Genomic DNA, 12,966 nt, shown 5'->3' on the forward strand with positions numbered 1-12,966 from the left:
TCCTCTTGGTTTGTGACCTCTTCACCATCCTTTATTAATTTGGATATGAAGTTCTTTTTCCTTCTTCCATTAGCTACAACATGAAAGAATTTTGTATTTCCATCGCCCTCTTTTACCCATTTATGCTGTGATTTCATCTCCAAAAGGCCTCTTCCCTATATAGAGTGTCATCCAGCTCATTCAATTTCCATATCATCTCTTTCTCCTCCTCACTTAGGGAGTATTATACTTCCTCATTATCTAGTTTTCAATTTGGGTGGTAATATCTTCTTTTCTCTGCTCAATTCTTCCAAAATGATCTCTTTAGGTGCCAATTTCCAAATCATTTCTTTCGCCTCCTCACTTAGCTAGCTAGTATTTTATGCTGCTTAGTTGGGTCCCTACCAACAACATACCCAGGGATCCTTTTGGGTGCCAATTACAAGTCTAAAGCAAGCCACTGGGGGCACAATAATTGAGAGGTTCAGGCACAGACTTTCAAGTTGGAAAAGGAGATACCTGTTGAAAGGGGGCAAGCTTACACTGCCACATAGTGTGATTTCCAGCTTGCCAACATATTTGCCCCTATTCTCTATGCTGGGCTCTGTAGCAAATGTTTCAGACAAATTGTGGAGGGATTTTTTGTGGGAGGGACCCATTGAAGAGAAGAAGCTCCATTTTATGGCATGGAGCACAACTTGTGATCCAAAAGAGAAGGGTGGAATTGGGATTTGGATCCTGAAGCTTACAAATAAAACTCTTTTATGCAAGTGGCTATGGAGATTCGAGGATGAAAGGGATCAATTATAGAGGCAAGTTATTGGGTGTAAATATGGTAGAACACTAGAACCCCAATGTAAAAGCGTTTGCATTGGTCTAGCTACTGTTGGTTGCTGGGCTACTCATCCATGTAAATATTTCTTTTTCACTTTAATAAAAGTTTCCTGTTATCTATCAAAAATTAAAGGTAGAACCCCAATGGATTGGGGGAGCTGAAGCCTGAGTTTCAGAAGCATGTTAGAATGAAACCAGGTAATGGAGAGCACACTCTATTTTAGAAGGACATTTTGGTGTTCAGAGCAGCCAATGTGTGAGGATTTTCTCTCTATATGGCATGCTACCAATGGGGGGGAGGTACTCTCGAGGAACATGTTGAGCTGTGCAACTCTCAGCTCATCTAGTGTCCTACTTTTAGAAGAAATTTGAGTGATTGGGGAGTGGGTTTGCTTGACAAGTTATTAGGAAGACTGAATGTTGTCCATTGGAATGTCCATTATAGGGATTCCAGACTTTGGAAGTTGGAGAATTCTGGTCTCTTCTCCACCAAGTCTTTGTTATAAAGCTTTAATTGGTATTTCCCCTAAGATCCCATGGGCGTGGATATGGAGGGTGCAAGTCCCATTGAAGACAATCTTTTTCGTGTGGTCTGCTGGGTGGGAGAAGATCCAAAACCCATTGACAAATTGATGAGGGAATGGAGCTGGAGAATGTTTGTTGTCTGTGCAGAGAGGCGCCAGAATTAGTTAATCACTGCCCTGTATCTTACTTGATTTGATGCTACTTCAGTTCCACAGACAGTGGGTCTTTCCTTTTTTATGGCTGATCTGCTCCAAGGTTGGAGAATGATGGGTGGTTTTCAACTAGAGGCAAAGCTGTTATGGAATTTGTAATCTGAAGAGCTATACTCGAAGTAGCAAGGAAGAGAAGAGAACCACAGAACTGAAGAGAATGTCGAACTGTACTATCCAGTCGACCAGTCCTTTATTTATAGATGAATATAGTACAAGGTACAAGAAATTACTGGGATGCCCCTGATTAGTGATGGGACACCTAGATGACTTAAATCATTAAACAGGATTAGGCCCATTAACACAAGCCCAGTTACAAGATAAGTTAAACATAAGAATGGGCTAATAAGAACTCTTATCAGCCGAACATCACTCTAACATTCTAACAGTCCCCCTCAAGCTAAGCATGAATATCAATCATGTTTAGCTTGCCAAGTATGTCCCTGAACTTCGTTGATGCCAGCCCTTTAGTTAATACATCTGCAATCTGCATCTCTGATGGAGTATAAGGCACACAAAGTTCTCCTGAAATAATTCTCTCTCTGACAAAGTGTCGATCAATTTCAATATGTTTTGTCCTGTCATGCTGCACATGATTGTTGGCAATGTTGATAGCAGCTTTATTATCACAATACAGCTTGAGAGGACCCTCAGTCTTGATACCAAGCTCATTAAGGAGAGTCCTGAGCCATAAGAGTTCAGCAACCCCGTGTGCCATAGCCCGGTATTCTGCTTCTGCACTTGATCTAGCCACAACATTCTGCTTCTTACTACGCCATGTGACTAGGTTTCCTCCCAAGAATGTACAGTAACCTGAGGTTGATTTTCTGTCTCCAACGGACCCAGCCCAATCAGCATCAGTGTAGGCTTCAATTTCAAGTCTGCTGTTTTTTCTAAATAGAATTCCTTTCCCTGGGCAAGTCTTCAAGTATCTGAGGATTCTTTCCACTGCTCTCATATGAGGGGTCTTTGGTGAGTGCATGAATTGACTGACAACATGCACTACATAGGCAATGTCTGGCCGAGTAAGGGATAAGTATATCAGTTTTCCTACCAACTTTTGGTACCTTTCCTTATCACAGTATTCCTCACCCATTGATTCTTGTAATCCATGGCTTGGTTCTATTGGAGTGTCTGCTGGCCTGCACCCCATCATGCCTGTTTCCTCTAGGAGATCTAGCACATACTTTCTTTGACATATGTAGATTCCTTCTCTTGATCTAGCAATTTCAATTCCAATAAAGTATCTCAGATTTCCCAGGTCTTTGATCTCAAATTCTGAAGCTAAGAACTCCTTCAGCCTCTTCATCTCTTTCACATCATTTCCAGTAATCACCATATCATCCACATACACAATGAGTGCTGTAAGTTTGTCATCCTGTCTCCTTGTAAACAATGTATGATCTGCACTGCTCTGAGTGTACCCTACTTTCTTCATGGCCAAACAAAGTCTCTCAAACCATGCCCGGGGAGATTGCTTCAAACCATATAATGCTTTCCTTAGTTTACATACCTTCTTTCCAACATCATATCCAGGTGGGGGTTCCATGAATACCTCTTCATGAAGATCACCATTTAGGAAGGCATTCTTCACATCCAACTGATGAAGTTCCCAAGAGAATTTTGCTGCCAGTGACAGTAAACCCTGATTGTGTTGAGCTTTGCTACTGGGGCAAAGGTTTCCTTGTAGTCAATTCCTTCCTTTTGTGTAAATCCCTTTGCCACAAGTCTGGCCTTGTACCTCTCAATTGACCCATCTTCCCTGTGCTTTACTGTGAATACCCACTTGCACCCAACAGTGCCTTTCCCTTTTGGCAGGTCCACCAATTCCCATGTCCTTGCTTTCATTAGGGCTTTCATCTCCTCATTCATGGCTTCTTTCCACCTTGGATCAGATGCCTCCTCTGAATACTTGGAAGGGACACATACAGAGGAAAGAGCAGACACAAAGGAATGATAGGCAGGGGATAAGTGTGAGTAAGAAACATAATCGGCTATGGGATGCCGAGTGGTACAAGAACGAACAGGCTTACGGAGAGCAATAGGAAGATCCAAATTTGAATTGAGTGAATCAGAATTACCTTGGATTGCAGAGACAGATTGATCTGAGTTCAACTGGTTGCAATCATGAGGTTGAGGGGCCTTCTTCCTTCTACTGTATGTAAGTATCTCTTTCTCTTGTTTACTGGAACCTTCAGAAGCATCAGCCGAATCTGGAGAAGCAACTGGCACAGTGGAAGTCTCACTAGGTTGACCCGGAATGTTACAGCTAGTAGTAGTGGAAGGTGATGAAATGGGAACAAAAAAGAAGGGAGAATGAGAATCCTCTTCCAACCCACTACTCTCCCCCTGAAGAGGATTCTGAGAAGACTGGAAATAGGGTTGAGACTCAAAAAAGACTACATCCCTAGTGACATATTTTTTCTTGGAGACAGGATCATAACACTTATACCCCTTCTGCGTAGGAGAGTACCCCAAAAATATTCCCTTTGTAGCCTTAGGATCCAGCTTGGTATTCTTTGGATCTTTCACATGTATGAAGCATGTACAACCAAAAACCCGCGGGGGAAGAGGAAATTCTGGAAGAGTGGGACACAAAACAGAGAAAGGGGTCTTCATACCCAGTACCTTAGATGGCATCCGATTTATCAGGTATGATGCAGTGAGAACAGCTTGAGACCAATATTGCTTGGGCACATTGTGCTGGAAAAGAAGGGCTTGAACTGTCTCCAATAGATGCCTGTTCTTGCGCTCAGCAACCCCATTTTGCTGAGGGGTGTAAGCACATGATGATTGATGTAACATGCCTGCATCTTCCATGAATGAGTTCAGGGATCTTTCAAAGTATTCAACTGCTTGTCTGAACGGAATTGCTTGATCTTTTTATCAAATTGTGTTTCAACCATCTTGCAAAACATCATAGTTATCCGGGGAACTTCTTCACGTCCTTTCAACAGATAAATCCAAGTGCACCGAGAATAATGGTCAATAAAACTAATAAAGTAACAGAAGCCATCAATGGAAACAATGGGTGAAGGACCCCAAACATCAGAATGAACCAAATCAAAAGGGGCTTGAATTTCATTACTAGAAATTGGATACATTGATCTACATTGTTTTGACATTTGACACACATCACAAATTAAACTCTGACTCGGAATGCCCTTACATAATTCGGGAAACAACATTGCTAAGGAAGAAAAGGACAAATGACCTAGCCTAGCATGCCACAAGTGCAGCCTAGCTATTGACTCCACACTTTCCGGACTAGTAGTAGAAGCTTGCAAGGCTGAGCTGACATCTTCATCAAAATAGTAGAGGCCCCCATACTCATGACCACTCCCAATCGTTCTCCTCGTCAATCTGTCCTGAAAGACACAATGAGAAGGAAAGAAAGTTATACTGTAGTTCAAGTTTTTTGTAAGCTTTGAAACAGACAACAGATTTGAGGTAAGATTAGGAACATGTAGGACTGATTTAAGAGAGAGATCCTTGCTTAGGTCAACCACCCCCTTTCCAGAGATGGTGGAGAGGGACCCATCAGCTACTCTCATCTTATCCTGGCCAGACAACAAATGATATGTGGAGAATAAGGAGGACATATGTGTCATATGGTCAGTGGCTCCGGAATCAATCACCTAAGAGGTAGAATTAATGGAACTAGATGCACTAAATGCAGAGGTTGTACCTGATTTGGCAAGAGAGGTGGAAGCTAAAGAATTGTTCTTCAGACGGGCTAATGCCCGAATGAGAACCTCTACCTCACTAGCTGTGAAGCCCAAAGTACTTGGTCCAGAGGAGTCGGCAGCCTGCCTTGCGGTGGAAGATGACACTGTCTGAATACTCTGTGAGTTGTCACTACTGTTGTTGGTGGCAAGATTCCCACTTGCTGTGTGGCCCTTATGTTGCCTTTTGTCCTTTCTCAGAGCAGCTGGCTTCAGATGAGGGTATAGGACCCAACATTTGTCCTTTGTGTGTTTCTCACCACCACAATGTGTACACTTGAGGGACTTCTTGTCTGAAAATCTATTCCCCTTAGTGGAGACTAAGGCTGAATGTTCTCCAGGTAGTTCTGTTGATTGTGTCTGGGAGTCAACTTGCATCTCCTTTCTCCTTACTTCTTCATTCCTCACCAGGTAGTAGACATGGTGAAGCTCAGGTAATTCATCTCTCCTTAGAATCTGTGACCTTATACCTTCATATACAGGGTCAAGACCCGCCAGAAACTTGAAGGCTCTGCCCTCCTCAATCTGCTTATCATGCCTCCCCTTATCATTAGCATTTTCCCAATCCAAAATCCAATGGTGGTCAAGCTCTTCCCAGAGGCCTTCCAGTGTTGCAAAGTAGGTTGCCACGGACATGTCTCCTTGCCTTAGGGCTGCAATGTCTTGGTTCAGCTTGTAGATTCTAGCATTATTCTTTTTCTGGCCATATGTCTTAGATACTTTCTCCCAAATTTTAGCAGCTGTGGGGAAGTGATGAACAGTTCTGGCCACCCTAGGAGTCATAGAGGCCAGCAACCAAGACATGACTGTGGCATTTTCCTTGCGCCACACGGTGTATTCAGGACTGCCAATTTCCGGTTGTTTCTTGTCTCCATCCAAATAGCCTGTGAGCGCACGAGAGGTAATGAACATCATTGCTGAGACAGACCACTCTCTGAAGTTATACTCATCTAGCAGCACACTTGTAATCTGCAAGCTGTGCAGATTAGGGTTTTCCAGGTTTGAGGACCTTGTAACAGGTCTGTTATCTCTAGAGGAAACTTCATCGGATAGTGAGGACATCCTGATCAGTCCAAGAGTTGTTCACAGTGCTGTAGGTGGTTCTGTTTAGGACTGGCCGAAGTGGTCACAGTGTTCACAGTGCTGGTAGAAGTGTTCACAGTTCGGGTACTGTGCAGTGCTGTTTAGGACTGGTCGAAGTAACTGAACCAGTTCACAGTGCTAGTAACTGAAGTTACTTCAGTTAGGGCTTGTTCTGCATCCTGAAGTAACTGTGCAGTGCAGTAACTGAAGTTCACAAAGTAGGACTGATAACCGACCTGAAGAGAATCTGTAACTGAAGTTACCACAGTTCTGCCCAAGTCTTGCTGGGGCACGAAGCTGCAACTGTAGAGAAGGCTAAGTCTTTACCACTTGTTCTGCGCAAGTCTTGCTGGAGCACGAAGCTGCAACTGTAGAGGAAGCTCTCCCCCTTTCGGCTAGTGCTAGGACTGCTGAAATCAGTCCTCAACTTGGTCTGTCCTATACAAACCTCTCTTAGTAGCCCAATAGCTACTATTTGCTGGAGATAATCTAGTAGGACATCTACTTCTGGGTCTTACTTCCCTTGAGTCCTACAACCAAGAGAAACCCTAGGTTCGAACTTGCTTTACTCTCTTACACTCCTAGGTCTTCACTGCAGCAACCCAGAAAAGGAAGAGAGAAGATGAAAAGACAGCAAGAGAAAAGAGTGCGCCTGCTGAAACCAGGAAGGAGCTAATGCTCTGATACCATGTAATCTGAAGAGCTATACTCGAAGTAGCAAGGAATAGAAGAGAACCACAGAACTGAAGAGAATGTCGAACTGTACTATCCAGTCGACCAGTCCTTTATTTATAGATGAATATAGTACAAGGTACAAGAAATTACTGGGATGCCCCTGATTAGTGATGGGACACCCAGATGACTTAAATCCTTAAACAGGATTAGGCCCATTAACACAAGCCCAGTTACAAGATAAGTTAAACATAAGAATGGGCTAATAAGAACTCTTATCAGCCGAACATCACTCTAACATTCTAACAGAATTCACTACCCTTTGTCATCTTCTGAACCATTTGGAAGGAGAGGAACAACAGAATCTTTGAGGCTATGGTTTCCTTCCCGGAGTATTTCATCAGTAAAATTGGATGGACCTTAATGAGATGGGCTAAGGTTTTGCACTAGTTCTTGGGAGTTCAATCCAATTTCTTTAGGAATCAGTAGAGCTCCATTATTTTTTAAATATGCTGTAAATGTCATGTGGATATTATAGTCATACTTCTTGGTAAATTTTGAGGATTTCTCACCCTCTTTACAGTAATAGGATACTTTTTTACCACTTACCAAAAGAAAAAGAAAAAAAGAAAATCAAGCTTGGGACTTGGGTTTCATGAAGGTTTTCTAACGATGATTTAAAGATACATTTCTCTCTAGAGAAAGTTTGTGAAGGTGGAGAATTGAAATTGAAAGAAGACTTGTATGGGATCAATTTATCTCCATATTTGATATTAAATGATATGATTTTTTTCCCAATTCTTTGATGGATATTGGTGTCAAATTTGAGAAAATTTCCAAGAGAAGACAAGAGGAAGAGAGAAAAAGAAAAATAATCTCTAAATTCATTAGTTATGTTTTTGCAACTTTAGACATATATGCATAAGATATGTTTGATCAGTCAAACTCTATAACCAAGAAAACTCAATTTTCGGACTTTGTTGTTTATATTTCAAGATAAGAAAAAACACCTCTAATCTACTTAACCAATGATTGAAATTTTAAAGAAATTAAGTAATGACTATACAAATCAGACTACTATAGTTGAACCCACAAAATTTTATAAAATAACCAAAATATCCTTACTATTCCAAAAAACAAAAAATGTAAATTTCTGGCTTCTAAATTACTGGATTCCATCACCAAAAGCGAATTCCTATATAATGTAAGATTTTCTTGTGGAAATGTATCGAAAATGATATAATATTTCTATCATCATATTTATTGTAATTATTGTTGTTGTTGTTGTGCAAGAAACTTCTTAAATTACATTCTTCCTTACTGATGTTAGGATGGATTTGACTTTCTCCTTTACTATTTACTCAGGTACAAAGTATTCCTAAATCCAAGCACAACTGATGTGGTGTGTACGACCACAGCTGAAGCACTAGCCATGGGTAAGATTGTTGTTTGTGCAGACCATGTATCAAATGAATTCTTCAAGCAATTCCCAAATTGTCACACTTACGGTGATGGTGAGGGATTTGTAAAAGCTATTCGCAAATCACTGGATGAAGAGCCAGCTATGATGAATGATGACCAGAGATGTGAACTGTCATGGGAGGCTGCCACAAAACGCTTTGTGAAGGTTGCTGAACTTGATCATGCCTCTGAAAGAAAATCAGCAGAATCTCCAAGAAAACGATATATGTCGGTGTCACTAAATTTGACGAGGAGCATTGAGGATACCTCTGCATATGTCCATTATGCAGTTTCTGGGATTGAAGCGGCGCGAAGAGCATTTGGCGCAATTCCAGGGAGCTTACACCCAGATGAGGAGCAATGTAAGGAGCTTGGGTTAGCTTGCCCTGCAGGGAAGCATGGCCAAAAACAATGATCCATCACACATTTATTGTAAAGCCTACTGTTCATTGAAGAATCTTGGAGAACTTTGGTTATCAATCTCTCATGAAATATACTTTATTGATGTTAAAAATCTAAAATGCAGTGTCAAATATAAGCATGTTTTCCACTTGTTTTCTCAATGATGTTCCATGGTAGTAGTGTTTGTATGTCTGGTTGTTCAATGCACATTTCTGTAATTGCGTGTATAGTATTCAAAGTTGTTCAGTAGGACTTGTCCCCTGCTATGTGTTGTAATTTTATTTATCGTGGAAATGTTTTTTCTTTTACCAAAAAAGGAAATATTTTTTTCTTTAATTCCATTGTATTCTTCTTTTTCTGTAATTGATTATTATTAAAGTTCAGTTGTTTTTGTTTTATGAAAACATGTGGAGGAAATCCAGCCATCAACCAAGCAAACCATATTACCTGGACAAAGCATGGCCCTTTGAAAACTATGAACCATGAATACGAATCAAGAGAACTGACAAATTAGGTGATTATCCATCTCAGCCTCATAACTTAGCATCTAGGCATGTGCATATGTTATTTCTGTTCCTCTTGTTTGAGTTTCATGAATTTGGATATATCCTCTTATTCGTATCACAGAGATTTAGGGGGTGTTTTCCAATGTGAATTGTTAAGAGTTAAAAAATAAAAAAAGATAAAAAACATCTATTCTGAAATCAAATCGGTTTTCAAAATAAAGACACGGGAAAAACATGTTCTTGTTCAGAAGTGCACGAGTTTTTTGTTTCAATCATGGTGTATTCGACATTGGTTCACTTTTCACAAAATGTACTAAGGTGTCATTTCACATTTAACAAAATGCAAACAAAAGATGTCTTTGATTCACATCTTTAGCTGCACGGTGTAGCAGATGCACCATGGATTTTTCCAAACATGTATTCTTGAATTTCTAGTTTGAAAAACCTGTTTTCATGTGATTATCTGTCTTCATGTTTCATCATAATTGTGGAAGCCTTATCCAAATATGGGGTCATCTATCACAACTATAAGAGTTGGGTAAAAGTGTCAAGGCCCATTTGGGAGGGCTTGATTTTGATGCATTGCTAAGCCACTTAGGATGAGCTCTACCAAAAATAGCTTTACTGGAAAGTTGAGTTCTTAACTGATATAAGTGTATTTTTGGCTTTCTGGAATTTTCATCAAACATGGCTTCATGGATTTTCTTGTGAGGTCTACCTTGCAACACCATAAGCCATTGCATGAAAGCCCTCCTAAATAGACAGTAAGTGCTGGCTGCCAATGTCAGAACCCCTTCCCGTTTCCCTCTTCTGGCAATGTATACAAAGCTCACATTGACAAAAGGTTATGATGCCGAAAGAACTTTGGCCAATCAGAACCCCTTCCCTCCCCATGAATTTTGACAATACTAGTTGATTGATTACCACTTCTATGATACTGGTTAATTAGTTGTTAGTTTTTTGGGAAAATCTATGACGTGGGAAAGACATGATACTGCAAAGGCTGTGATCAATCACAACCCCATGAATTTTGGTGAAAACCCATCTCAAGGGAGATTATCTCTCTTTGCCCTTCATTCAATTATGTCATTTTATATATGATAAGTGGTATTTTAGTAAATAAAAATATAACCTTGAAAAATAGGGTATCTCCCTTCAGGTTTGGTATGTCACGTGATGTCAGTAGACAAACCTCTCCTTGTCTGGCAATCCTTCCAAATCCACACCGGCGGAAGAAAGCAACTGATTTTTGTGCCGTTAATCATGGTAGAAAATGGCAATTCTGGTTTCAAAGTTCAAATAAACTGATAGCCCATTTGGGAAAACGGCAAATGGATATTAGAATGGCAAAAGAGCGCATCTGAAAAGGGACAAGAATGATGAAGCAAAAAACAAAAGGGACAAGAATGATGGGAAAATTTTTTCATCTATTGCGCAAGTTGCCATCTTGGCACATTTACGAAGAAGAGGGAGTAAGAGCTTCATTTTGTATATCAAAACCTACCATCATGTCTTTAGTTCGAATCACAAAGAGAATTACCTGAGAGAAGGGTTACCTACAGTAGAGTGAAAGCCGTTAGAGAGGACACAGTGGCACACAACTAGTTAAAAGGATAGTAACAAATCTAAATTAGATGAGGAATTTCTTCAATCATGGCCAAGGAATCTAACTTCGGTCCAACAAATCCTTATTACCATGAAAGAAGTCGAAAAAAATATGGTAGGGAGAAGAGGACTCAAACCATCTAAATATCTAATACTAAGGACAGTGGTTCTTGCTATAACCAAGTCTTCCCTATCCAGACACGATGTGGATCAAAATATAGGATGGAATCTCTAGGCTAATAATATCTTCTTTTCAATCTTTCTAAGGTTGTAAATATGAAAGTTGTAAAAGGCAGATGGAACCATCAATTAGTATTCTCATAGTTTTGTTTTGTTTTTTCTTTTTTTCCTTTCTTAAAGGAAAAAAATGTATTCTAAATGATAAGGCAAAGGTGGATAAATACATTTGGGGAATTAATTTCCCAAATTCTGAGGTGGGCTGAACTCTAAAAAAACTTTAAAATATGTTTGATTAGTGAGAAAAATGTTTTATTTTTGGACAAAATTGTCCATTTTTCCTCCATTTCTTTTTGGAGTTCAAATCAGCCCCCCACAAAACTATTCCCCATAACGTCCCACAGCAAATCCCTGCCATGTATTGAGAACATCTTTCGATGATGACATCATCATCATTGGGATGTGCTGATAATATTATCGGGAGATGTTCCCAATACATGATGGGGATGTACTGTAGGACGTTGTGGGGGGCAGTTTTGTGCGGGGGGGGGGGTCTGATTCAATCTCTTCTTTTTGTCCATTGAAAAATATTTTTCTATCATGCTCATCACCATGGTTTTTAAAAACGATCCGGAGGCCAAACCGATCAGGGGTCCGGTTATCGGGCTGAACGATCCAATTATTCAAATTGAACGATTGGCCTGTTTTGACAAAAAAATAAAAAAAATAAAAAAACAGTCAAAACCGTTTGAACGGTTAACTGCCTGGGTCAGCGGTTTACTGACCAAAATCAATGGTTTTGAGCAAATTTCCGGTTTTGGGAAAAACCGAAACTGGTCACCCGGTTTTTCCGGTCCGTCTGTCCGGTCCAATCCGGTTTTGAAAACATGGCTCATCACCATCACTGCAAAGTGGGAACTAAAGCTTAAAATCAGCAGTTTGAGATTTCATCTTTTGATTTCTTTTTTCATGCATAGACGCCTCATGGTTTCTGCTATAAAACTTTAATATTTGCATTATTGTGCCTAGGATTTTAGTTTTCTCCATTACCTTATCTTTCATTATTTCTCATATTCCCCTCTTGAAAGCTTTGAATATGTTCTATGAAAGGCCTTATTTCTCTATCCTCAAATCGCAAAACCAGATTTAGACTCACCACTAGGTCCGAAGATGTGGGTTGAACACTAGAGACAATAATAGGGTCTCTTGGTGGGTTTTCTCTTTCTTTGATGTATTCCAAATATTTCATGGATTTTTTGTCAAAAATTCATGAATTCTCTAAGAAGAAGGGAAGAAATGTACAAATTTATTACAGGGTATTCCAAGTTCTTAGGTATTTTTCACCAAAAGAAAGTTCTTAGGTACTGACGTCTTTGACTTTGAACCTTAAGGAACATTATTATACTCCGACTAGTATTCTTCTTTTTAGCATGAAATTGAGTTTATTTAATTATCCATCATTAAAAAAAAAATGTTATTCAGAAAAAATAAACGGTCACTAACCAAACTCGACAGAATTTTTTCCAAAAACTTCTAATACACTGCTGAACTCTAGTCTGGTAGGTGACAAAAAGGGAGAACACAAAATAGTATTCAAGAAGAATTATATAAGAAGACAAAAGAAAATCATTTGAACTCTTTTAAGCTTTAGCAACTTGGCTTGGCTTCGAGTTCATCAGCCTCCCACGAGGGAGTGCCCCACAACGTCCCACGGCACATCCCAGTCATGTATTGAAAACATCTCTCGATGATAATTAAGTATCCGAAGTGATTAATCATCATTAAGAA

The 12,966-nt window shown here is 39.9% G+C and overlaps 1 protein-coding gene across 10 annotated transcripts in view; it reads left to right on the plus strand.

Annotated features, from left to right (window-relative positions):
- The window catches only part of DGD2 (digalactosyl diacylglycerol deficient 2), a 35,521-nt gene extending 26,295 nt beyond the window's left edge, over positions 1–9,226 (plus strand). For all 10 annotated transcript variants that reach the window (XM_088954426.1, XM_088954430.1, XM_088954429.1 and 7 more), the window contains one exon: positions 8,393–9,226. In XM_088954426.1, coding sequence (XP_088810552.1) covers positions 8,393–8,903 — 511 coding nt within the window. In that variant the 3' untranslated portion in view covers positions 8,904–9,226. The remainder of the gene's footprint in view (positions 1–8,392) is intronic.
- Positions 9,227–12,966: the final 3,740 nt, after the last annotated feature.

Source organism: Nelumbo lutea, chromosome 7, assembly GCF_056320005.1.
Source record: "Nelumbo lutea isolate HS-2025 chromosome 7, American lotus-T2T, whole genome shotgun sequence".
NCBI lineage: Eukaryota > Viridiplantae > Streptophyta > Magnoliopsida > Proteales > Nelumbonaceae > Nelumbo > Nelumbo lutea.